Genomic DNA, 26,306 nt, shown 5'->3' with positions numbered 1-26,306 from the left:
CCTCCGGATGCGAAGGATCCCTACCATACGGCCCATGGGCTCTCCGCGCGCGCTCGATAAGCCTCACTCTCACAGCGAGCTCGCCGGCTCCTTATTCCCCGCCGCCGCCGCCGCCGCCGTCCGAGCTGCCGGCGACTACTCAGTTTCGGTGCTGCTTAGGTCCATCACGTGCCCTACGCGCTCCCGCTCTCGCCCAGTCATCTAGCCGTTGCTTCACGCCGGGCGTTGCGACCGTATACGTGGCGAGCGCCGAGGTGGTCGGAGGAGGGCGGCGGGTTTTGCTCGGAGCAGCGGCACCTCGGCACTGTCCTGCGCCCTGATACTACCACCGCCACCCGCGCGTCACTACCACCTCTCCGCTGATGTCGGCTGTGACGGAGGATGGCGACCAGCGAGGTTCCGCCCTTGAGGCGGGGGATCGCGGGCGCGACGGGGATGAGGATTTCGACGAGGATGAGGAGGACGGGTTCGAGTTCGGTGACGCCGACGAGGCGATGCACTGCGTGGAGATGGCGGAGAGGAGCACCACCGCCGCGGCGATGCGTGCCCACGCGCAGGACTACGAGGCGCTCGCCGCGCGCAAGCGCAAGGCCCTTGCCGAGGACCAACCCCAGAGGTGCGGAAATTTCGATTGCGTCTGTCAATACTCGAATGGTAATCTGTGTAGACATGCTGGCAAACACAATTTTGTTGCTCATCATCCGTCTAGTATGATTCGGCTTAGATTTTTATTAAATGCAACTTTATGCTTACCTATCTATTTCGATGCTTATATTTCAGTATGCTTCAGTTATTCATTTTTTTTTGTGGAGCTCTCATGATCCTCTGTGATTCTTTTGGATGTCTTTTTTGAAGTAATTCTCTTGGATGCCTTTTATAGTTAATCTGTTTCATGCATTTGTGCGAACCATCATGTAATTTGTTACAGGGAACTGTCTTTGTAGTATATGTGTTTTAGAACTCTTGGTCATCTTCCAGGGAGGAGGGTTCCAAAAGGCCAAGACAGGATCAACTTTCAGAAGCGGAAGCAGCAACCATGTTCGACCAACTGATGGAAGGCTTTGGTCTTCGGCGCAAAAGAAGGTCGAAAGATGTATGCTACTCCGTTCCTTAAGTCATTTGGTAAAATTCTGCTAGAATAATCCTCATGGTATTCAGTCCATGGAGAGAACAAACAAAGTACACTTCTTTCCATACATCTTACAGGAATGAAGTACATACCAGTAGACCCAAACTATCTTGGAGTTCATTGGCTGTAGAATTCCTCAGTGTCTATCAGCATCATGGCCTGTGGATGGTGGTTTCATGCAGGAACTATGAATACCATCTTGTTAATGTAAAAGTGTCTCAGTCAGAATTGACTGACTGAGAGACGTGCCTGTTGTTTTTTTATGCAACGTTCTATTCAGTTGAATTAAAGTATGTTCCCTTTCATTTCTAGCTACATTTGAAGATATATTAGCTGTTTCAAGCTCTTTGCCCAAACTGTTTTCGACTTTTCGTACTTATCTGAAAAGCGATTATTATGTGGATTATAGCAATTGATGTGTTGTATGTGTTCAATGCAGTTTGTCTTTTTTTTTGTTATCATATTTATCGCATTAATAAATCAGTTTTTTTTCTCATTTTCTTTCATTTTTATCAGGGCAAGAGAAGGGGAAGAAAGAAAGGAACAAAGAATAAGGGCAGCGCTGAAGTTATTAAAAAGTTGGGTGATGCTACTCTACTTTTTGCTGAAGAAAAATTTAACGAGGTCTAAGATCTAACTTTTTTACTTCTATAAATTATATTTTTGACAAATAACAAGTAATTTGATGCATAGTTTGATATGTTACTTTCCCAATTCAATACAGTATTCCTACCAGCAAGGTCATGACCTTACTTCTTTGCATGCTTATTTATCCTGGGATTGAGTTTCTGCACCAAAAATTATGTCGTACAATAAATAGTTGTTCCGCTGGATTGTTTGTTAAGATGACCATGATAACTGCTGCTATCATGAGTATTTTGACAAATAGAAGTTGGCATGCATATAGCAACTAATCTGTCATTAAGCAAGTATATCACACTGCATTAGCCCGTTATAGACATCCAAACTCTTAGCTTCCAAATGTTATTATTTCTATGTATGCTATATTCACTGTGAGCTAGTTTATCTTGCAGCTCACATCTAGGAGGATTAGTATTTTGGGTTATTTTGATCGGAGTATTTTTATTCCTAGAAAAATGAGGATTACTAGCTCAAAAAAGAACTACTACCGAAAATAGGAGGATTACGAGCTGATTACTTAATATGTATTAAACTTCCTACCTGGAATACTGAAGTTTCATGGTTGAACTTGTTTTTGAGTAGGATACTAGTGGGTACTGGGTTCGTTTTGAACTCCTTTTAAAGCATCATTATACATGGTGTCTTTACCATTTAGCCTGTGTGGTTAACTGGACCTAGTGACCTCAGGTGAACTCTTTTGCGTCACCTCACTACCATGTCAATTGACTCGAGACCAATGTTTTCAAGTCGTCCAGTCAGACCTAGTGGCCATGGGACCGACTAGGACGATTAATCATGATTAATCGGACGACTTGTATGAGTAGGCGGTACCCCTAATCAGTCACCAGGGACCGATTAGGACGATTAATCGCAATTAATCGGATGACTTGAAAACATTGCTCGAGACATAAGAAATGGCTTCTGTAGAGCTTTGGATTGTTGAATAATAACTCATCTTGTTTTACGATTTCAGGATTATTAACAGTAGTGTCTGTTTGGTTTAGGTTCTATGAAACTCAAGAGCTTTTGAGTAGCTATTTTTTCTATCTCACCTTTTTTTCTAGGACACATAAGAAGAAAAAGAAAGGGGGTTCTCGTACAAAAATCTACTCACTCACTCCTCACACCTTGCAGCGAATTACACACACCTGTTTTTTTACATAAACAACCCGACCACATCCTAGAGCCTTCTAGAGCGCTAGCCTCCAATTGGCTCAAGGGTAGCAAGTTAAGACACCCTGAGCCCAAACCAAACTCCATAACCTTAACCTTTTAATTCTTCCCTAGCAAGTGTCATCACCTCATCATGGTTAGGTAAACTGCCATCTGGGACATGAGTAGAACTGTGTCGTCTGCAATTTTGGTGCTCCGATTCTTTGTGATGTTTCAATTTGTCTAGCATTAACATTGTGCCGATGCCCTTTGTTGCAGGCAATTCCTATACTACATGAGATTGTGCGAATTGCGCCAAATTTGTCAGATTCATATTATCTACTTGGTAGCATTTATAATGAGATCGGTGAACTAGATAAAGCCATAAACTTCTTGATGCTTGCTGCATATGTTTCCCCAAAAGATGCATCTCTGTGGAAGAAACTCATTCCTTTGGCAAAGTGAGTTTACTTCGTACTATTTTCTGTTGACCTTATCTTTGTGAAGAAGTGTATTGACCTTGACGAGTTTGCCTCAGTTTTCTGAGAGAAATCTTGCATACGGAGTTAAATGAGATGAAATCTTCATACATGCTTGAATGTGGATGCACTTGGCATCTATATTGTGATTTCGTACAAGTTGCATATGTTTAGATTATTTATTGCAATATAACCTTTCCATATTCAGTGCGATGCTTGTTAGGTGAGTTGTAGCCATTAGTTATTTATTTGGTTCCCTTCATTAAATGTAGATTTGGGGTGATGAGGAGGCACATTGGAATTGCTGCTTATAGGCTTTTAGTTTTTGTTGTGTTCACTCTATAGCAATACATCTTGGATCAGTCTTTAGGCTGCTAATTGTTTTTTATTTTTATTCCAGATTTTAATGTGGCTGTTTAATGGAATAATATGCCTTTTTTGTGAGAACGTGTGGTAGGGATGCTGATGTGCAGCCTACATGTTGGTAGTTCAACTCCCCTTTCTCAAAAGAAAAAGGCCACTCTTGTGCTATTTTCATGGTCGCAGCATGATACGCTTGCCATCAGTGGCGTGTCGTGGATAGCTAAGCTTTGTGGCCTTTTACCAACCCTGTGGGAGAGAATCATCTATGTTTCTGTCAATGCCTCTGCCCTCAGGGGAGGCTTTCCTCCAGGGGCCGATTTTTTTGCTTTTTCTTTTCCTTTTGCTCTTGCACCCTCAAGTTTTCCTTTGATATAGTGTATCAGCATTCTACATTAGACATATGTTGTGAGTGTTAGAGTATATGAGTATTAGGCCCATGAGGCTAGGCCCATGAGGCCCATGTATCCCTAACTATATGGCCACCCTGATTAGGGTTAGCCCAATAATGAAATCAGAAAGTCTAACATGGTATCAGCTTAGGGTTTTCTTCCTCCCCTGCTCTCTGCCCACCCCAGCCGCCGCCACCTCTGGCTGGCGCGCCGCCGGCGGCCATGGCCGGCCGGCCTGATCCCCCTCCTCCTCCTTTCTACTTCAACCACTTCCCTCCTCTCCTCCCCTCTTCCTGGGCGCAAATCGCGCAGCAGACGCCGCCCAGAGCCGCCGCCCCTGCCTCTACTTCTTCTGGCGCAGCTGCTGGCCTGGCCGCCGGAGCGGCTGCGGCTCTGGCCGCGCGCGCGGAGCCGGCGGACGCCGCCCAGGATGGCGCTCGCGCGGATGCGGACGGAGCCGCAACCGACGTCCGCCTGCAGGCGACCGCGCCGCCCGGAGCTGGCCTTCAGGCCGCTCTGGCTGGTGACCAGGACGCGCCCGACGCGGCCACCGCGGCTGCCTACGCCCGGGGTGCCGCTGCTGCCATCGCAGCTGGCCTGGGCATGCCTCCGGATGTCTCCTCTCTGCCGCTGCTCACGGCCTCGGGGCCTCTGCCCAGGGGACCGGCCCCTGGTCTGGCAGCAGGGACGCGCGCGGGAGCTCCGTCCGCGGCCCCCTTCCCTGCCCCGCCTCCGCCGCCCGTGATGCACCGTCCGGACTCCTCCCTGCTCGCCGCCCTCGTCACTGCTCGTGCTGCGGCTGCGGAGGGCCGGGCCCGCGTGCGTGAGGCCGCTCTTGCTTGGGAGCGTGAGCGAGACGCGGCCGACGCCTTGGCCCGCCAGATCGCCGACGCCGAGCAGTTCCTCGGCCTTCCAGCCTCACCTGACGTCGGGACCACGTCCTCGGGATCGGCTTCGGTCGTCTGGCACGATCCAGCCGACCCCCACGTGGTGCAGCTCCACTACCAGGCAGGGGGCGTCCAGAACATCCGCCTCCTCGTCCCGGTCGTCCTTGAGCCCGAGTCGCCCTCCTACGCTCGCTGGAGGGACTTGGTCCTCCTCACCCTCCGCCGCTACGCCCTCGACGACCACGTCCTCCTCGACGCCGCGGGGGCGGTCCCGACCCCCTCGTGGCTTCGCCTCGACAGCGTCGTCCTCTCCTGGATTCTGGGGACGATCTCCCTGGATCTCCACGACCTCGTCCGCAACACCCCGAGCGCTCGCGGGGCCTGGCTGGCGCTCGAGGGCCAGTTCCTGGGCAACGCCGAAGCCCGGGCTCTGCGGCTCGACGCGAGCTTCCGCACCTTCGTCCAGGGCGACCTCTCCGTCAGCGAGTACTGCCGCCAGATGAAGGGTATGGCGGACTCCCTCGGCGACCTCGACTGGCCCGTGGAGGACCGCATCTTGGTCCTCAACGTTCTCCGCGGGCTCAGTGACCGATACTCCTACCTCCGGACGTGGATCACCAGGCAGCGGCCCTTCCCCACCTTCCTGCAGGTCCGTGACGACCTTGTCATGGAGGAGCTTACTCAGGGCCTTCAGCCTGGGTCCACCTCCGCTTCGGGGTCCTCGTCCTCCTCCTCGACTGCTCTCGCTACCACTCCACCTCGTCCCGCCACCCCACCACAGTCGTCTCTTCTGGGTCCTCTTCCCCCCGGGCCGAGCGGGGGTGGGGGGGGGGCCGTGGCGGCCGTCGTCGTCGTGGTGGGGGACGTGGAGCAGGTCGTGGGGGCAACACGACGACGCTGCCACCTCCACGAGGTGCACCCTGGCCATCCTACAACCACCCATGGTCAGGGCGCATCTCCATGTGGCCGTTCCAGGCTTCCGGTGGCGAGCCTCGCCCGCCGGCGGCCATGCTTGCGGGTGCTCCCCCGGGGTTCCCCTCAGTGACCCCGTGGGCGGCCCCGTTTCCGGCGTCCTCGTGGGCTACTCCACCGACGCCCTTGCCCGGGTCGGCCGGCTGGGACCAGGCGGCCTTGGCGCAATCCTTCAGCACCATGGCCCTGACACCCCCAGTCGGGCCGGAGTGGGTCGCCGACTCTGGGGCTACTTACCACACCACTCCTAACCCCGGTATACTTTCTTCTGTTCGCCCTCCTTCTCCATCTCTCCCTTCGTCCATTATGGTCGCTAATGGGTCTTGTCTTCCTGTCACCTCTGTGGGTGCTGCCGGCCCCCATGTTTCCTTTCGTCTTCCTGATGTTCTTGTTGCTCCTTCTATGGTTCACAATCTTCTTTCTATTCGTCGTTTTACAGCTGACAATTCTTGTTCTGTGGAGTTTGACTCTTCTGGTCTTACTGTGAAGGATTTGGCTTCCCGGCGTCCTCTGCTCCGATGTGACAGCACGGGGCCCCTTTACACTCTTCGCTTTCCGGCATCTGCCTCGCCTCCTTCGCCAGTTTTGTCAGCTGCCTTCGCCACCACCACCTCCACTACTTGGCACCGGCGTCTCGGCCATCCTGGACGTGATGCTTTGATGCAGCTTAGTCGTAGTTCCGATATTCGATGTACTCGGGCTCACGATGAGCATTTGTGTCATGCGTGCCAACTGGGCCGACATGTTCGTCTTCCTTTTCCTAGTTCTTCTTCTCATGCGGCCCGCATTTTTGACCTTGTACATTGTGACTTATGGACCTCTCCTGTCATTAGTATTTCTGGATACAAGTACTATCTTGTGGTGGTGGATGATTATTCTCATTATTCCTGGACTTTTCCTTTACGTGCAAAATCTGATGCTTTCCCCGCGCTTGTCCACTTTTTCGCTTGGGTGTCCACTCAGTTCGGCCTCACTATCAAGGCTGTCCAGTGTGACAATGGTCGGGAGTTCGACAACTCCGCCTCCCGTGCCTTCTTTCTCTCTCACGGTGTCCAGTTGCGCATGTCTTGCCCGTATACATCCTCTCAAAACGGCAAGGCTGAGCGCATGATTCGCACCACCAACAACACCGTGCGCACTCTCCTGCTCCAGGCCTCTCTTCCTGCTCGCTTCTGGGCCGAGAGCTTGCACACCTCCACTTACCTCCTTAACCGCCTTCCTTCCGCTGCTTGTCCAGCTCCCACACCTCACCACGCTCTCTTTGGTACCCCTCCTCGCTATGATCACCTTCGAGTCTTTGGGTGTGCGTGTTATCCCAACACCACCGCCACCGCTCCTCATAAGCTGGCACCCCGTTCGACTCTCTGTGTCTTCCTTGGGTACTCCCCGGATCACAAGGGGTACCGACGCTACGACCTTACCTCTCGTCGAGTCCTCATATCTCGCCATGTGGTGTTCGACGAGTCGATCTTCCCCTTTTCCACCACTGCCACTCCTGCTTCCACCTCGGAGCATGACCTCTCCTCTGTGTTTCCTACTGACCCAGTGGTCCAGCCACCGTTTCCGGTGTTTCCTGCAGGTACTGCTACGTCGCCTGTCGCCCGTGACACCTCGGGGCCTCTACCCTGCCCGGGTCCCGAGGTGTCACCTTCCGGCCCGGCCCCTGCGCCTGATGCGGGTCCCGGGTCGGCACCTTCGACACCGGCCCCACCGGTACGCTTCGCCCAGCCGGTGCGTGTCTACCAGCGACGTGCTCCCGACGTGGGGTCGGCACCTTCGACAACGGCCCCACCGCCACGTTACGCCCAGCCGGTGCGCGTCTACCAGCGACGTGCCCGGCTGGCGCCGCTGCCTCCGGCGGCGCCGGTGGCCCCCTCTTCGCCGGGGTCACCTGCGCCACCGGTGACGTCTTCCCCGCCGGCGACACCGACCCCGCCGCCACGGCACCCAGCTACTCGGGCCGTGACGCCGGTGTACCACCCACCGCTCCTTCACCGACACCCGCGTCATGTTCACCCGATGGTGACGCGACATGCGGCTGGGACCCTGCAGCCCCGGGCTCTTGCGGCGATGCCTGGGGACTCGCAGGTCTCACCGGTACCCTCTTCCGTCCGCGAGGCCTTGCTGGACCCTCACTGGCGCCGCGCGATGGAAGAGGAGTACGCGGCCCTCCTCGCCAACCAGACATGGGATCTGGTGCCACGACCGCCGGGCTCCAACATCGTCACCGGCAAGTGGATCTGGACCCACAAGCGCCGGGCTGACGGCACACTTGAGCGGTACAAGGCTCGCTGGGTTCTCCGGGGCTTCACTCAGCGACCCGGTGTCGACTACGACGAGACCTTCAGCCCGGTGGTGAAGCCGGCCACCGTCCGCACGGTGCTCTCACTGGCTCTCACGCGCGGGTGGCCCGTGCATCAGCTGGACGTCAAGAATGCCTTCCTGCATGGCGTTCTTACTGAGACAGTCTACTGCAGTCAGCCGGCGGGATTTGTTGACTCTTCTTGTCCTGACATGGTGTGTCGGCTTAACAAGTCTCTCTACGGCCTCAAGCAGGCCCCCCGGGCGTGGAACCATCGGTTTGCTGCTTTTCTGCTGACTTTGGGGTTTGTGGAGGCCAAGTCAGATACCTCTCTGTTCATCTATCACCATGGGGCAGAGACTGCATATCTGCTGCTCTATGTTGATGACATTGTCCTCACAGCCTCCACTGAGTCACTCCTTCGGCGGATCATTGCATCACTTCAGCAGGAGTTTGCCATGAAGGATCTGGGTGCTCTACATCACTTTCTCGGGGTCACTGTTGAGCCTCACCCTGCTGGATTACTCCTTCACCAGCGGCAGTACACTCTTGATATCCTGGAGAGAGCTGGGATGACTGACTGCAAGCCCTGCTCCACTCCGGTTGACACACAGGGCAAGATATCGGAGGCTGAGGGTATACCAGTGACAGATCCCACCGCTTATCGGAGTCTTGCCGGGGCACTTCAGTACCTCACCTTCACTCGGCCGGATATCACCTATGCAGTACAGCAGATCTGCCTCCATATGCATGATCCTCGGGAGCCACACCTCGCCGCTCTCAAGCGGATCCTACGGTACCTCCGCGGCACAGTCGACTTCGGTCTTCTCCTTCACCGACGGTCGTCCTCCACCGAGCTCGTCGTCTACACCGACGCCGACTGGGCCGGGTGCCCGGACACCCGCCGCTCCACCTCCGGCTACGCCGTCTTCTTAGGCGGCAACCTGGTGTCTTGGTCGTCCAAGCGACAGCCGGTCGTCTCCCGCTCTAGTGCCGAGGCGGAGTACCGTGCTGTCGCCAACGGCGTGGCTGAGGCTTCCTGGCTCCGTCAGCTCCTCGCCGAGCTCCATAGCCCTCTCTCCCGGAGCGCACTGGTCTACTGCGACAACGTCAGTGCGGTGTACCTCTCCACCAACCCGGTCCAGCACCAGAGGACCAAGCATGTGGAGATCGATCTACACTTCGTACGGGACCGGGTCGCTGTCGGCGATGTTCGGGTCCTCCACGTCCCGACCACCTCCCAGTTCGCCGACATCTTTACCAAGGGTCTCCCGTCCTCGACATTCACCGAGTTCCGTACCAGCCTCAACATCACCAGTGGCTAGTTGTGTCTGTGGGGGGCTCGTGTGTTGTACCTCTTTTCTTTCGTGTCCAGTCTGCGAACTCCGCTGCGACGGCAGTTCAGACTGCGGGGGGATGTTAGAGTATATGAGTATTAGGCCCATGAGGCTAGGCCCATGAGGCCCATGTATCCCTAACTATATGGCCACCCTGATTAGGGTTAGCCCAATAATGAAATCAGAAAGTCTAACAGTGAGCAATTATAACTTCCATTATTTGCTGATAATTTGACACGATTTTGCCTTTTCTTTGAGCCATTCTAAATAAAATAGGGATAGTGGCCTCATCGACTAGTATTTTACAGGAAAAAAGGGGATGCTTCTCTGGCAAGACACTGTATTTTAAAAGCAATGAGAGCAGATCCAGAAGATGTAGATCTGAAGTATCTTTGTGGTGATATGTATCGCAATCTTTGTGACTATCAGAAAGCTGCAGAAATATATGAACAGATAGTCAGAATTTATCCTGCCAATATTGCTGTTCGTAAAGTAGCAGCACAGGTATGTCACATATGTCAGTTTGTTCTGACTATCACTTGAAACTAACTGTAACTTTAGTGATTAGTGTAGCACACATTGGTAACCGTCACCTTGTAACAATCTGACATGCTGCAAGGGAACATGTTAAAAGAAGTATTAGCTTATCTGTTCTTGGTCAAATTTTTCTGAAGAACACACTCCATATTCTCCAGTGCCAATTTGCCAGTCCACAATCCACATACCTTGTATTTCTTATGCATGAATTCTTACAGGATTGAGAAACTACTAGGAAGTTGTCTCACATCAGAATTAGCCTGCTTTTATATTCCAATCAGAGACCAGTTTAGCCCCTAAATTTCCATTGATTGTATATATTATTACTGCTCATGTTCCCATCTTCTGTTCACTTGGTTTTGGAAACTTTAAGCAAACTATTCCTTTTTCTTTGCAACCAGTGGCAAACTAGCTTTTTTACCAGATTAATCACAGTTTTGGTGAATTAGTACTACTCGCTGGAGATAGATGGGCCATGAGGCCAATACATGCGCAGTTTGCTGGGTGAATATCAAACTCTTTAGATGGCCTGTTTACACTTGCAAATATATATGTAAACCTTCATTAATTTATCTTAGCTACTGGTGTTGTGTGTGTGTGTGGGGGGGGGGGGGGGGGGGGGGGAGTATGGCCTCTACTAGGCTCTGCCAGTTTTGCAACATAATCCTGCGTTGTTTCAATCTAAGGGTGGTTATGTTCTGGCAACCTTTATCTCTTGCACCTTTTATTCCCTGAAGTATGATTTTGGTATTTATGTGTCATTGTACTGGGTTGATTTTGGGCTACTTGTTGATTCATTCTTTTTCTTTCAGATGTACAGAGAGTGTGGTCAAATTGACAAAGCTATTAATTTGTTGGAAGACTATGCCAATACTCAAACTTCCAACATTGATTGGAGTGTTCTAGATTTGTTGATATCACTTTATCTAAGAAATAATGTTCTTAGTGAAGCACTAAGGCAGATCAAGAGGGCTCAGCTACAATTGGGATCTCAAGAGAAACTACCAGTACAATTGCAGGCAAAAGAAATAATCTGCCATGCATATTGCGGTGACATGAAACATGCTGAGGTTTGTTCCAGACTTTTCTGTTGTACGTATATCATACGATGGAATTCATCTTTGTTAGATTGAATCCCTTCCCCTGCTCTCTTTGGTTCAAGTAAAGTCATGCCAGAATTCCCTAAATATGTACACCCTCTGTTCATCAATATAAGGTGTATTTTGTTTTGAAATGGTCAAACATTACAAATTCTGACCAACAATTAGTTAAATTATATGCATGTTCCACGTAGGAAAACTATGTAATATACTAATATTCAAAATCCTTTTTAAATGATGTTGATTCTGTAGCAATTGGCAGTATTTTGGAAGAAAAATCAATGGCCATAATCTACTTTTGATGACTCATTCTAAAATATGCCTTCCATTACTGGATGGAGTGAGTACTGAAGAAAGAGTGGTAAATTTGATTATTTATTATTAGCTTGCTTACATAGTGTCATTTGTTCCTCAAAGCTCACTCTAAAATAATACAGATCTGATTAATTAGTTATCATGACACATAATTTCTGTGCAGATTTTCCTTCGTGATGTGCATTTGGAGCCATCAAAAGAAAACATTGATGTGATTAAGGAACTTGCAAGCACTTTAGAAAAAATGGGACAATATGAGTATGCAGTAAAGTTTTACCTGCTGATTGAAAATGTTGCTACTCATAATGATGTGAGTGATTGATCTCCTTGTTTTCATCTCTCACCAATATTTGTATGTGAAGGTTGATTTTAAATCTGAGTGGCTGGAATATCTTTATTTTCCAATTTAACTCAAGTATCGTGGCATTTTTTGGAAGTCCTAGTATGATGCATTTGAAGTTTTGAACTGGATCTTGCAATTGCTGTTAAATTTTCTAGAGAGTGAAAGCAATGAAGATTGTGTGGAAACTGTAGATTGGTTATCAAGGTACAGGGGTACATTTATATATAGTCCATAGATCTTGGGTTTATAGAAACATAACCAAACAAGATCCCCTCCCCTATTCCTATCCATAATCTGCTATACCTATTGTAGAGAGATAGGGAAACACCTCACACCCTCTTAGGGGGGGGTTGACCTTTCATATATATAGCCCAATGAATATAGGACTAGACTATATATTGTTGAAATTCTGTTGTCTATTGATTGGGCTTACCCTAGAATGGGTAGCTCTATAGTTTCCATACATGAGCCTCATGGGCCTAATATACTCTACTCCAACAGCCCCCCACAGTCCTGACTCCTGAACTACCGGCGCAGCGGAGTTCCTGACTAGACAGGAAAAGAACACACAGAACACACGAGCCCCCGCACAGACGCAACTAGCCACTGGTGATGTTGAGGCTGGAGCAGAACTCGGTGAAGGTCGAGGACGGGAGGCCCTTGGTGAAGATGTCGACGAACTGGGAGGTGGTCGGGACGTGGAGGCCACGCAGGCGAGGCTGGAGTCCATGGGGACGCCGGGTGAAACCCCGGAGATGCGGCGGCGAATATGGCGGTTGACGGGCGAGGGTCGCCCCCCGGAGCCTGGTAAGGTCATATGGAGATGCGCCCCGACCACGGGTTGTGGAAGGTGGGCCAGGACGCAGCCCGTGGGGCCGGCGGAGCCGGATTGCTCCCACGGCCCCCTCCGCCGCCACCACGGCCCTTCCCATGACCACGCCAGCCGCCACGGCCCCCCCACCCCCGCTTGGCCCGGGGGGAGGAGTATCGAGTAGAGACGACGGCGACGGAGCAGGCGGGCGCGGTAGTGGAGTGGCAGCCAGTGCGGTCGAAGACGTCGAGGACCCCGGAGTGGAGAGAGAGCCTGGCGTGGAGGTTGACCCCGGCTGGGGGCCCGAGTGAGCTCCTCCAAGACAAAGTCGTCACGGACCTATAGGAAAGAGGGGAAGTGCCGCTGGCGGGTGATCCACTTCCAGAGGTGAGTGTAGCGGTCGCTGAGCCCGCGGAGGACGTTGAGGATGAGGATGCGATCCTCCACGGGCCAGTCGAGATCGCCGAGAGAGTCCGCCATACCCTTCATCCGGCGGCAGAACTCGCTGATAGAGAGGTCCCCCTAGACGAAGGTCCGGAAGCTCACGTCGAGACGCAGGGCCCAGGTCTCGGCGTTGCCTGGAAACTGCCCCTCGAGCGCAAGCCAGGCTCGGCGAGCGTTCGAGGAGGTGCGCACGGGGTCGTGGAGGTCGGGGGAGACCGTCCCGAGAATCCAGCTGAGGACGATGCTGTCGAGGCGCAGCCATGAGGCGGTCTGAACCGCAGCCGTGGCATCGGTGAGGACGTGTTCGTCGAGGGCGTAGCGACGGAGCGTGAGCAGGACCATGTCGTGCCAACGTGCGTAGGAGGGCAACTTCGGCTCGAGAACGACCGAGACGAGGAGCTAGATGTTCTGAACCCCCCTGCCTGGTAGTGAAGCTGGGCGACGAGGGGATCGTTCGGGTCGTGGTGGATGGCCGTGGTGTGGGACAAACCAGAAGTGGTGCCCCCATCGCGCCCACCAGAGGAGGTGGCCTCGGCGTCGTTGGAGGTAGAGAGGCCGAGGAGCTGCTCCGCCTCAGCGATTTGGCGAGCCAGGGCGTCGGCCGATGCGCGCTCGCGCTCCTAGACAAGGGTGGCCACACGCACGCGGGTCTGACCCTCCGTGGCAGCGGCCCGGGCAGCGACAAGGGTGGCTGCAAGGGCAGAGCCGGGCTGCTCCATGTTTGACGACAATGGGGGTGGGGCAGGGAACGGGGCCGTGGCAGTGCGCGCCTCTGCGCCTTCGGCCCCAGCGCCCTGAGGAGCCAGGTTTGTGCCCTCCGCCCCAGCACCAGTGGGAGTCCAGGGCGGCATCCCTAGCTGGTAGACGTCCCCGTTGCGGGCGGCCTGGGTGTTGGCTGCGGCCAGAGTAGGGCTGTGAGTCCAGGGCGGCATCCCCAGGTGGAAGAAGTCCTCGGTGCGGGCGGCCTGGGCGGTGGCCGTGGCCAAAGCAGCGTCATGGAGGGCCGTGACCGCCCCGACGCCGTGTGCAAGGAGGCCGCGCGTGCCAGGAGGGGGCTGGACCGTGCGGCCCGCGCCATGCGCCAGGGAGGCGTCTGCGCCGTGGAGCGCGTCGTGGAGGGTCGGAGCAGCACCCGCGCCGCCCAGGAGCACGCCGGCGGCCACTGCATCCGCGGCGGCGTCAGGCAGGGCGGTGGGGGCCGAGTTCGCGGCATTGGGGTTGGCATCCTCGGCGTCCTGAGCTTCGACGACCTCTGCCATGAGGGCAGCCGTAGCAGAGGCGGCGTTTGGAGGACGCTGGGCGTACCCAGGGGGTCTGTGCGCCCAGGCAGAGGGGAAGAGCGGGGGAAAGGACGAAAAGTAGGAGGGGGAGGGTGGAGGACCGCCGGCCATGGCTGCGGCGGCGGCTGGCTGCTGGCTTGGAAGGGGAGGGAGGAAGGAAACCCTAGCTTGATACCATGTTGAAATTTTGTTGTCTATTGATTGGGCTTACCCTAGAATGGGTAGCTCTATAGTTTCCATACATGGGCCTCATGGGCCTAATATACTCTACTCCAACATATTTGTCTAATACCCGCCTGCAGTCACAGCGGGAGGATCTCGGACGCAAAGACTGGACTTGAAGTCAGTGAACAACTATACAAGTAAGCCTTTGGTCATGATGTTTGCGAACTGGTGAGTCGACGGGACATGGAGCACCCGAACTTGTCCCAAAGCAACCTGGTCATGGACGAAGTGAATGTCAATCTCGATATGCTTTGTGCGACGGTCATGGATAGGGTTAGCTGTCATATAGACAGTGCTAACATTGTCGCAGTAGACAACAGTCACTTAGGTGATGGGCGAGTGAAAATCCTGTAGAAGCTGGCGAAGCCAACAACACCGCTCGGTACTCGGCCTCAACACTGGAACGAGACACCGTTGTCTGGCGCTTAGATGACCAAGAGATCAAGTTGTCGCCGACTCGCCGAGGAAGACACAGTAGCCGGACGTGGAGCACCTCGAGTCCGGACAGCTCGCCTAGTCGGCGTCAGAGTACGCGGTGAGGGAGTCCACCGGGCCAGAGCTGAGGTGGAGGTCGGTGGACAGAGTGACCTTCACATAGCGGAGTATGCTCTTGATCAACGCGAAGTGAGGCTCGCGAGGATCATGCATGAAGAGGCACACCTGCTGAACCGCGTAGGTGAGGTTGGGACGAGTGAGTGTCAGGTACTGCAATGCACCGGCGAGACTCCGGTACTGGGAGGGGTCGGTGACTGGAGCTCCATCAGTGGCGGAGAGCTTGGCCCGAGTGTCAACTGGTGTGGCTGTAGGATGAGACTCGGCCATGCCTGCTCGCTGGAGTAGGTCGACGGCGTACTGGCACTGGGAGAGGAACGAACCCTCTGGCGACTGCGTGACAGAGATGTCGAGGAAGTGATGCAGATCGCCGAGGTCTGTCATTGCGAACTCGGAGTGCAGCCGCGCCATGATCCGCTATAGGAGACCTTGTGTGGATGTCGTGAGGATGATGTCGTCGACGTACGGGAGCAGGTACCCTGTGGCGCCTCCCCTTGGAGCACAAAGAGAGACGTGTCGGAGGCGGAGGCGATGAAGCCAAGTTGTCGAAGGTATGCTGCAAAACGATGGTACCATGCCCGAGGGGCCTGTTTCAGGCCATAGAGCGAGAGCTGCAGAAGACAAACATAGTCAGGTCGAGCAGGGTCGACGAAGCCGGGAGGCTGCTGGCAGTACACCATCTCTACCAGATGCCCATGGAGGAAGGCATTATTGACGTCGATCTGGTGAATTGGCCAAGAGCGCGATGCTGCAAGGCTTAGAACCACACGGATTGTGGCAGGCTTGACGACGAGGCTGAACGTTTCGTCGTAGTCGATGCCATGGCGCTGAGAGAAGCCACGAACCACCCAGCGCGCTTTGTGGCGGGCAAGCGATCCGTCGGAGTGGAATTTGTGTTTGAAAATCCACTTGCCCATCACAATGTTGGCGCCAGGAGGACGAGGAACGAGATGCCATGTCCCATTGTCGATGAGTGCCTGGTACTTGTCAGCCATGGCAGCACGCCACTGGGGGTCAGCCAAGGCACTCCAGTAGTTCGCCGGGATCGGCGAGACGACGGTGGCGGAGAAACCGTAGCGCTGAACCGGCCGGATAGAGCCGTTCTATGACCGAGTGACCATCCGAGATGGTGCCTGTGTCGACGACGAAGGAGCAGGTGGCACCACTGGCGGAGTAGGGGCCGACAGCACCAGCGTTCGAGCTTGCTGCTCCGGCTGTGGTGGGGCAGGTGCCGTGGCCGGAGGCCGGGGGCGCCGGCTGTACTGCAGGTGAAAGTCCCTGGCTGGAGCAGGGGCAACTGCCGGTGCAGGAGCTGCTGCTGCAGCAGGCTGTGCAGGAGCCGCTGCAGCCTGTGGAGGTGCTGCTGCAGCAGGCTCTCGGGCCGGCAGCACAGGCCCGCGAAAGAGTATAGCGGGATCGTCAAGCAGCTCCTCAAGGACTGCCTGAGCACGGTGTGGCTGCTCAGGAACGGTGCTCGGTGCAGGAACTGTGGTACCTGCAAGTAAAAAGTCTAGGTCGCTAGGCAATGACCTAGTTGAGTAGAGCCCGAAGGGAAAGCAAGTCTCATCGAAAACAACATGATGTGAGATGATGATGCGCCGTGTTGAGAGATCGAGACAGCAGTACCCCTTGTGGGAGGAGGGATATCCAAGAAACACACAAGCTGTGGAACGAGGAGCTAGCTTGTAACAAGCCGTGGCTGTCATGTTAGGGTAGCAAAGACACCCAAAGACACGAAGATGAGAGTAATCTGGTTGTGTGCTGTAGAGTAGAGCATGGTGGATAGCGTTGCGAATGGCGGTGCAGGGTCACCGGTTCAGCAAGTACGTTGCTGTGGCGAGTGCCTCAACCCAATAGGGTGGAGGCATGTGAGCATGAATCAACATGGTGCGGCTGATGTTGTTCAAGGTGCGAATAATGCGTTCGGCCTTGCCATTTTGTGGAGAGGAGAGAGCCAGCCGGCTATAGAAGCACACAGCCCAGGCCCAGTCCAGCTATGTACACACACATACATAAACACATATATGTCTAACAAAGAGCAATTGAGTCCTATGAATCATTGGAGAGGGAATCAGAGACAAGTGTAGTAGCACAGTCGGTATTACATTAAAAATTTTCTTTGCAAGAAAGAGCTATGGTCATCTCAAGGGGCATAAGTAAAATTTGAATCACCTATGCATTGCTAGAGAGAATATAGGATGAACATGGGATGCAACATGTAAGCTAGTATATTCGTAGGTTGATATTGTACCCTTGAAGTCTAGGGCCCTTCATAGTTGGTACAGAAAAAAAAATAGTGGAAAGCAGATTCTATGGTTGATCTTAAATGTAAATGTCATGAAATATACATTCCTACGTTTGAGAGCTCACTTTATTACATCATCCTGATATACTAATTGGCTTAAAAGGTGTTCTGAAGTTTATACATTGCCAATAGAAGTCTTGTGGATACTCATCAATTGAAGTGCAAACATGTAGCTTTGTTTGCTGAGACATGTTCACCAAATATTTTATAGCTTGCAGGTTAGCATATTGGTTGGAGCATATCCAGAGTGTCAAAGTCAACATGCTATTTTCTTTTGTGCTTGTGCATATTGATACATAGATTGAAGTCTTTAGATCACCTTTTAATGGACTTTGGCCATGTAAAATGTGTTCAGGTTCATTAACTCCTGAAGAGTTTAGAAGATTTCTGGAACAATTTATTCAGACATTCAATGTCTGCTTTAAGTTCTTGATTTTTTTTTTGGTTCAGTTGCTTCTTTGCTTCACTTTCTTAATTCTTCTCAGCTGATTATACTATGTACTCCTACTTGTTCCAGGGTGGCTTATACTTTGATCACAAAGAAATGGGTAGTTCGTATGTCAAGGTTGCTCAGTGCTACATGGTCTTGGGGGACAAAAAAAATGCTATTCCTTATTTTTATAAAGGTTATGTTCCATTACCTTGAGGAAGCACTTCTCTGCTTGACATTAGTTACAGATGGATTCTAAAGGTTTATTGCCAGTGTGAATTGCACCATATTTTTGAGCATTAATATTACCAGATATCCTTAATTTGGGATGGCTTTATGAAAGGGACTTTACTTCTGTGGCTACCTAATGGAGAGGAGCTATCCCCAGCTTATGTTCTATCATAATTGAATTATTATGATTCTGACTACACTAATAATACTTGACTCTTATCTACGTATTGTTGGATGCATAGGCCAGTGCATAGGCTGCAACGTAGGATACATGGTATGAATGTATGATACTGTTGGGACGAAACACTCCCTCCATTGCATGGTAACATAATCCAGTATCCAAGACAGCCTGTGTTCACTAATTGCAGCATGTGATATGATCAAATTGTAATGAACCATGTGCCAAAGATACTGCTGCACCCTGATGCAGTAATATACAAACTCCAAGACATTGGATACAGAGACCAATCAGTATCTCTAGTATGTTACAGATTTGTTTTTTGTCATTATAAATCCTATGCCATAAGCATTTTATCCTAGGAAGCGCACATTAAATGAGTATGTTTCCATGCACTGGACTAGCCTTAAAGATTAGTCTTTGTTAATTTCATCAATGATGCCAAAGGGTCTCTAGCCTAGTGGTTAGAGCACCTGGGTAGCATCCAGCAGGCCTGGGTTTGACTCCCTGTGGGAGCGAATTTAAACAGGTCTAGAATAAAAAAATGCAAAAAAATAGGTTGGGATTTCCCCTGCTGACTTCGGTCAAAAAAATCATCAATGATGGACCTTCTAAGGGGTCCATCTTTCTGTGCTTTATAGTATGTTCAATACTGGGTTCTGGCATGCATAGTTATCAAAATAATGAATATATGCTGGTGCTTTAGTTCTGTGTAATGTGTAATTGTTGACATAGTGTATGTCTTCTCTTCTTTTTCACCTCAGCCTTACAAAGCATGAAGGACAATATCGATATAAGATTGACCTTATCGTCCCTTCTTATTGATGATGACAAGACAGATGAAGCTGCCACTCTGCTTTCTCCCCCCAAAATTCCAGGTATAGTACTTATTAAGATGTTTTATGCAGCTAATTGATGTCTTTTTCAGTGTTTTTCTATGCAGTTGTCACTTTACTTCATCCTCCCAAAAGTCCAGGTATAGTAGTTTGCTGTTTTATCAACTAATGCTGTCTTTTGCAGAGGCGCAGTCTGCTAATACTCCAGACCAACAGAAACCTTGGTGGTGTGATGGGAAAGTAAAGATGCAGCTTGCAAAAATTTATTACAATAAAGGCAAGCTGGAAGATTTTGTGGACACAATTTTTCATCCTATTCTAGAAACTTTGAATGTTGAATATGCTAATCGAAAGGTACATATGATCTTTTCCATATATGGTTTTCATGTATTGCTTGATGAAGATGTGTGTAGCATTATTGTTATTTGTTTCGTCTCTACTGTTTTTATACCTCCCTTTTCAATTGCTTCCATTTTATGGAAAATATGCCTTTTTGTTTCTTTTTTTCTCATGCCAGGATTGTTTTTTTTTGAACTTTAAATACAGCAGGGGAGACCCCTACTGTAAGGATTTTATTATATTAAGAAACAACAAAAAGAACACCACCACTGTACAAAGGGGAAGTGGGGGACAAGAGGACCGAGGGGCATGCCACACTCTATGCCAATAAGTACTGCAGCAATATCTATCTTGAAATGCCTCCTGAATTTACTAATTTTTATTCCAAGTAGTTATGACCCTACAATTTGCGATCCTGCCATTGGAGATCCAATCTGGTTCAGAATTGTGATTTTAACAACCTTATAATGGATTCTCATCAACTCATTGTGATCCATGGTATTGTTAACCAAAAAAAAAGCATGTCAAAGGCTGCAAATTCTACTAATGGAACAGTTTTGGTGTTTTGCACAAAACATCATGAAGGTCAAACTTTGTGAAATGTGTTGAATGGCCGATGAAGTGAGTATGGGAACTTTGTATAGTGAACATCAGAAAATTGGTTACTTATATATATATATATATATTTTTGAACGCAATGGCAGGAGCTCTGCCTGTCAATTAAGGTAAGGAAAGAGAGTTTATGTACAAGCAAAGGCACTCCAAAAGGAGGGTTTAAGGCCCCCAGAAACAGGGACACTCCCCAGGGCCAAAACAGCGGCTAAACATAAGCGAAAGCTCTCTTCCTTTGCTCTATATCTTCCTTTATTCTTGTGGCCACTTGCGACACTGTTTCTATGGCGTTGTTGAAGATTCTCCTGTTTCTCTCTTTCCAAATGTTCCAAAAGGTGTAGATTACTACCCCATTGAGTCTTCTGCGTTCGAAACTAGGCACCTTCCTTGCCGCCTCTTCCCACCATGCTCTAATATGGATGGGGTTGGCCTGAGGCTGCTGCTGTTGTAGTTCAGTGAAGTTTTCCCAGGAGAGGATTTGATCCCAAACCGCCTTAGCAAAAGGGCAACATAGGCATAGGTGGAGGCCGGTTTCAAGGGGACCGTTGCACAACACACAGTTTGCTTGGTGTGGCCATCCTCTCTTTTGTAGGTTGTGCGCCGTAAGAATTTTATCTTGCACCAAAATCCAGGCAAAGATCTTGCATTTGTTCTCCACTTGTGCTTTCCAAATGAGTTCATTACTGAACACGACGACGGAGCCTTTGAATTGAATTCTATAAGCCGAACGGGTGGAGTAGATCCCATCCTGTGTCCAACGCCAAGTGATGGAGTCCTTAACGCCCTCCTGAAGCTGCACATCCTGCATACGTATCCAAAGGGACACAAATTCCTCTAAGTGAACAGTCGAGGTGATTTTCCCCCTTAGCGAGCGCATCCAACTATTGTTCCTGAGCTCTTGTTGCACTGTTCGGTTTTTTTACTTATATATTTTCTAAATGTATAAGATACATAAGTCATGTTGTTTTCTTGATGAGCAATGTGATAGCCAGAGTTCTAAAAATATTTTGTTGGTGAGCTGGAAGTTTACTATGTGCTTTCAAAACATATAGCTTGTTTCTAATTGAGCAGGTCAGGCCAATGAAAAAGCTTCCAAACACTGTTCTGCATGAAAGAGTCAAAGTATTGGGTGAGCAACGCCGGGATAGTGTATTTCAAGGATTAAAGCCAATAGCATCACCTGATGAATTGTAAGTACAACATTGGCCATTTCTTATGTTTAGTTGATAGTTGATACTAATTTTCTACAAGCATAGTTAATACAGAGTGTTTATGGCATGATTCCTAGTACCTGATGCAGGGCATGATTCGCTGTTTCCATAGATTCCACAATTGGTTATAACATTTTGTTTGCATAAAATGGTGATTTGGTGAATATGAGAGGCAAATATATCTGTATTATAGAGTACAGACTATATCAAGTAAAGATAAGCACTTCATCATGCACTATTCATGAATGCTGCTGTTCCTTTGGTTTTGGTTCTCCGCAGTATGGGACCCAGGCCATGATATTTTTTGCATTAGGTTATGGTACATCCATGCCTCCTTTTTTTGTAATTACTGTAACATGAACTAGGAATTAGAACTCAGAATACCAAATTAAAATTTAATTTTGTACTCCTATGATCAGTACAAATCCATATAACCTGACAAATCCATATAACCTGACAAGATAGAAGCTGCACAGAAAACCCTGAAAATGTTTGTCCATGTATTTAAATTTTCAGTCAAGGACTCACGTAGCAGAATGCACTTGTGTGTATTGTGACAATTGTTTATATGTTCTGAATGATATTATTTTATGAAAACAAAATAAGTAGCCTCCTCTGGTAAAGGTCTAATGATGCATGGGTTGTGTAGTATATATCTGGCTATAATTGCGACGTATGATCATATTCCTGTGTTGTCCATGCACATGATAGAATCTGTTGCACATGTTCCTTGTTCTTTGTCATTGCATAAATTTTGTGCTATATTAACAGTCTTAATCTCTTTCAATTTTATATAATTGACTCCGTTCTATCTCTGATTATTTTTTAATTATTTGTTTCACTTTTTCCATTGACGTTGCTGATATACTGTTAAATTCAATAGAGTAAAGGCAAACAGAGCAAAGAAAATAATTGAGAAAAGGGCAGCTGCAAATGAGTTAAAACCTGATGATCAGGTATTTTTTTTTCTTCTGCTGTTTGTAATATTGTAGGTAGTTTCCCCAATAAGACCTAATACTTTTCTTGTTCAATATTTTTAGCCAAGAACAAAGCAAGTTCCTCCTGTTCCTGGTCTACTGACAAATGTGGAGCAGGAGCATCATCAGCTTGTGTTGAATGTTTGTTTCTGCCAGATTCTCCTACTTTTTTTTTGCCTAGGTTTCATCTTCACAGTTGTCTATTGTACATTACATTAGCCAATGATCATACAGTTTGAGTAAATTACACTAGAGGTTTCTAAACAAGTTTGGCAGTTGAAGCTGACAACACATAAACATTGCCTATGCTTTGTCTGCATCTGTTGGATACCTCAACACTCATAAGTAGAAGTCTCGATGGGATTGAGTGGGCAGGAATGTTTCTTCATGACCAAAAAATAATTTTATTAAATCAACATTGCCTGCAACTTCATTTTCCAATAAGGATGCATTTACTTATTGTGACAACTTCTGCACTAAAAGCTAAAATAGTCCTTGCACTAAAAGGATGTATATGCTTTTGTCTTAGACTCCATTCTTATTTTGTCACATTATTTTTTGTTATTTTGCTTATTGGTACTTTTTTTTAGTATTATCCTAACTATTAATTGTTCCCTTTTCTGACCTTTATCTTTATAGCTTTGTCGAACATTAGCTTTGCTGCAGCGATATTGGGATGCACTGCAGATTATCAACCGAACTCTCAAACTTGGAAATGACACACTCACTGATGACAAAAAAGAGGAACTCAGATCCTTGGGTGCTCGTAAGATCTATTAACCTTACCGTAGCATACGATACAACATCGTAAAATTGGATCGTTAAAGAACACCATCTTGTGCTTTCAACTTGAGACTAGATATTCTCCAATGGAAAGGGTTTTGGACTTACTCCATCTGTTATTAACATTATAACAATATTTTGCACATCTTTTGAGGGCTGAAAGTAAAAATAATAACAAAAAAATATAGCATAGGAAAGAGCAGGTGGAGCAGCACTTTTAATTCGATAATATTCAATCTGATTTTGCAGAAATAGCTTATAGAGCTCCAGATCCCAGTCATGGCTTTAAGTATGTCCGTTATGTTGTTCAGCAGCACCCATATTCTCTTGCTGCATGGAATTCCTACTATAAGGTGATATCAAGGTGACTATTTAGAATACACATTATTCTGTATTTATGTATTACGCTAGTGAACATTTCATTCTTGTAGCCTTGCACATATTATGTATAAGTTGACTCACTAATTCTGTAAGACCTAATCTACCGGGAGGTTACTTCAACTGCTTGTCAATTGTTATAAGGCTGATAATGGACCTATCATGACTCGTTCCCCGATCTTTGAATTCTGAAGTTGAGAATGAAAAGAACCCACCTGAATTACTGGCACAAAAATATGTTGGCCTAATGGTGACTACACTGTTCAACATCCAATTTTTTTGTCCCATTCTGGAATTTATGCTGATAAGTAAATGTTCTAGCTGATTGTCATGTCAATGCAATATATTCAAGGACCCTTCAGCAGCATTGAACTAATGAACTCAGGACACCTTGTTTATATATTTCTAGCTGTGGGACAAAAACATATGAATGAACATAGTTAGCCGTTCAAAATTTACATTTTATATTGGCATTTGCTTTGCAGAATAGAGGACAGGTTTCCACAGCATTTCAAACATCTCCTTCGGACAAGAGAAGCAAAACCTGACTGTGTGCCTCCGATAATCATATCTGGGCATCGATTTACTGCTATAAGTCAGCATCAGTCAGCTGCTCGGGATTACCTGGAAGCTTATAAGTTGGACCCAGAAAACCCTCTTATTAATCTTTGTGTAGGTATGTCACCAGTGACCATAGTTGTTATCAATATGCATCACTATACAGGATATGGATCATATTGTTAAATCTTTGTAGGCACTGCCTTGATTAGTTTGACCCTTGGCTTCAGGCTTCAGAATAAGAACCAGTGCATTGTCCAAGCTTTTGCTTTCCTGTACAGATACCTTCGCCTTTGTGATAACAGTCAGGTTTGGCACTAAATTTCTGATATTTCCTGCGGATAATGCTCTTCCCTTCAGTCCCGGACATAGTAGCCAGGAACTTGGAATGATGCCACATTCCTTGTCCTGGGAATGTCAATCGGAACAATTATATTCCTGCAGTGTAAAAACCTTCCACAAGTATTGTACCATGTTCCTCGATCCAAGTGCCTCCACCCTGTTGATCTAAGAACTTTTTAACCAAGGTCCCAAGAATAGGAATAGGATTTTCTGTTTCCATACTGATTTAATGTGTTGATTTAGCATGTTCCTATTTTCGTTGTGGAGTGCCGGCAATTTGGTGAGTTACAGTGGAATTATGTTTGTGTGTCGTAGGAAGCCTTGTACAACATTGCTCGGGCATATCACCACATTGGCCTGAATACCTTGGCAGCTGTTTACTACGAGAAGGCTTTGGCAATCGAGGAGAAAGATCATCCCATACCTAAGCTTCCATACGAGGCTGGTTCACGTGTGCCAGAGGACCTGAGGCCAGGGTACTGTGACGTGCGTAGAGAGGCAGCGTTCAATCTGCATCTAATCTATAAGAAAAGTGGAGCTACCGATCTTGCAAGACGGATTCTGAAAACTTACTGCACTATCTAAAAGTTGGTATTGGACAATGTTGTTGGGATCTGAATATCAGACCCTTCAAGGTTCCTTGCATTAGCCTAGGGGTAAAGTTGTTGGGATCTGAATATCAGATCCTTCGAGGTTCCTTGCATTAGCCTAGAATCAAGCTAGTCTATAAAGCTAGAACATCGATGTAACATGTCAGTAGTGACTTTAGATGTGTGTAGCTGAATAATTGACAACATGCTCAATCCAGATGTAAACAGTATATATTCTGGTTTCACAATGCTGTGTTATCAGCAAGTGGTTCAGGGATGCTTTGCTTCATGTGATTGATTGGCAATTCATGACTGAATTTTTGTATATATGGAAAATATGAACAAAGACCGAATTGCTTCCTTGCCTGAAGTCTTACCGATAAGATCTTTATTTCGCCATATGTAGAAGCTTCCTTGTCTGCCATTGGGATTTGGGAAAAAAAAATTATGGTTGTTGAGTATTCATACCTTCAAGATTCGGATCTGTCTGGATAATACCTGTGGATTTGATGGTTGCTGTGATGTCTTACCGAAAACTGCAATTTGCCCCGAGTACAAACAAAACAGCGAAGATATTTGTGGTTTGATATAATTTGAATTCTGAACTGAGTCATAATCAATTGTTCATCATGCAAATAAGCAACATTTCTTGTGCAATATAAGGGTATTGCAACTCCTGGTGGAATCATGCTGGGATGCACCACGCCAAACTCTAAAGTTAGGTTGATTGGAGTTGATCAACAAATGGACTGGATAAGAAAATCGAAGGAAAGAACCAGTGGCGATTTAGCACGGGGATATTCTAGGAAAAGTAAAGTGGAATCTATGGCACAGCCAAAAAGCAGCTGCAACTTGCATTGTTTGTATTGCTTCAGGGCCCAAGCACACTCGGCAACCATCTTTATCACCAGCATCACTATCTGAAGTCACTAATCTGCTGACACTGACTCAATGTCTCCTTACCCTTTTCGTATGCTTTGGCAATATCCTAATCAACTTCAATAATGTGGTATTTTTCAGGGGATTTTTTTTTGGCTAAGGTAGTGTAGAAATTTCACAGTGTGATGGCCTGAGGAAACTATTCAATTACCATAGGGACCCGAAAAAATGACCTTGTTCCAAATGGATTCTAATAATTTATGGGGAAAAGGAGTTAGGACACTAGTTCAATATGTTTATGTGGGTGCTACTGACACTGAGGTTCTGGAGTTGGTGGGTGAGAAAGAGAAACCGTTGGTGAACACAAATGTTGTACCTAGTGTCTCCCGCGCCATCTC

At 48.5% G+C, this 26,306-nt stretch overlaps 1 protein-coding gene across 4 annotated transcripts; it reads left to right on the top strand.

The window, feature by feature from the left end:
* On the top strand, window positions 1-25,391 carry LOC8085150 (general transcription factor 3C polypeptide 3). Of its 4 annotated transcripts, XM_021464312.1 has the most exons (18): window positions 1-616; window positions 979-1,093; window positions 1,646-1,753; window positions 3,203-3,384; window positions 9,961-10,156; window positions 11,002-11,259; window positions 11,768-11,914; window positions 18,082-18,190; window positions 19,168-19,281; window positions 19,424-19,593; window positions 21,262-21,380; window positions 22,285-22,357; window positions 22,442-22,519; window positions 23,018-23,144; window positions 23,411-23,525; window positions 24,025-24,215; window positions 24,294-24,406; window positions 24,755-25,391. In XM_021464312.1, the coding sequence occupies exons 1-18, from the start codon at window positions 363-365 to the stop codon at window positions 25,022-25,024; spliced, it is 2,739 nt and encodes a 912-aa protein (XP_021319987.1). In that variant the 5' UTR covers window positions 1-362; the 3' UTR covers window positions 25,025-25,391. The 4 variants fall into 4 exon arrangements, 3 of the variants coding, with proteins under 3 accessions (XP_021319987.1, XP_002445208.2, XP_021319988.1); XR_002454665.1 differs by lacking the exon at window positions 24,755-25,391 and having other exon boundaries at window positions 238-616; window positions 23,411-23,514; XM_002445163.2 differs by lacking the exon at window positions 22,442-22,519 and having other exon boundaries at window positions 238-616.

Source organism: Sorghum bicolor, chromosome 7 (assembly GCF_000003195.3).
Source record: "Sorghum bicolor cultivar BTx623 chromosome 7, Sorghum_bicolor_NCBIv3, whole genome shotgun sequence".
NCBI classification, from domain to species: domain Eukaryota; kingdom Viridiplantae; phylum Streptophyta; class Magnoliopsida; order Poales; family Poaceae; genus Sorghum; species Sorghum bicolor.
This window is presented reverse-complemented; position numbering and strand designations above follow the sequence as displayed.

Excerpts from the sequence above, each read along its gene's own strand:
- LOC8085150 (XM_021464312.1), top strand. The coding sequence starts at position 363 with ATGTCGGCTGTGACGGAGGATGGCGACCAGCGAGGTTCCGCCCTTGAG. Across the intron at positions 617-978 it reads GCCGAGGACCAACCCCAGAG|GGAGGAGGGTTCCAAAAGGC; the intron begins GTGCGGAAATTT and ends GTCATCTTCCAG. Across the intron at positions 1,094-1,645 it reads GCAAAAGAAGGTCGAAAGAT|GGCAAGAGAAGGGGAAGAAA; the intron begins GTATGCTACTCC and ends CATTTTTATCAG.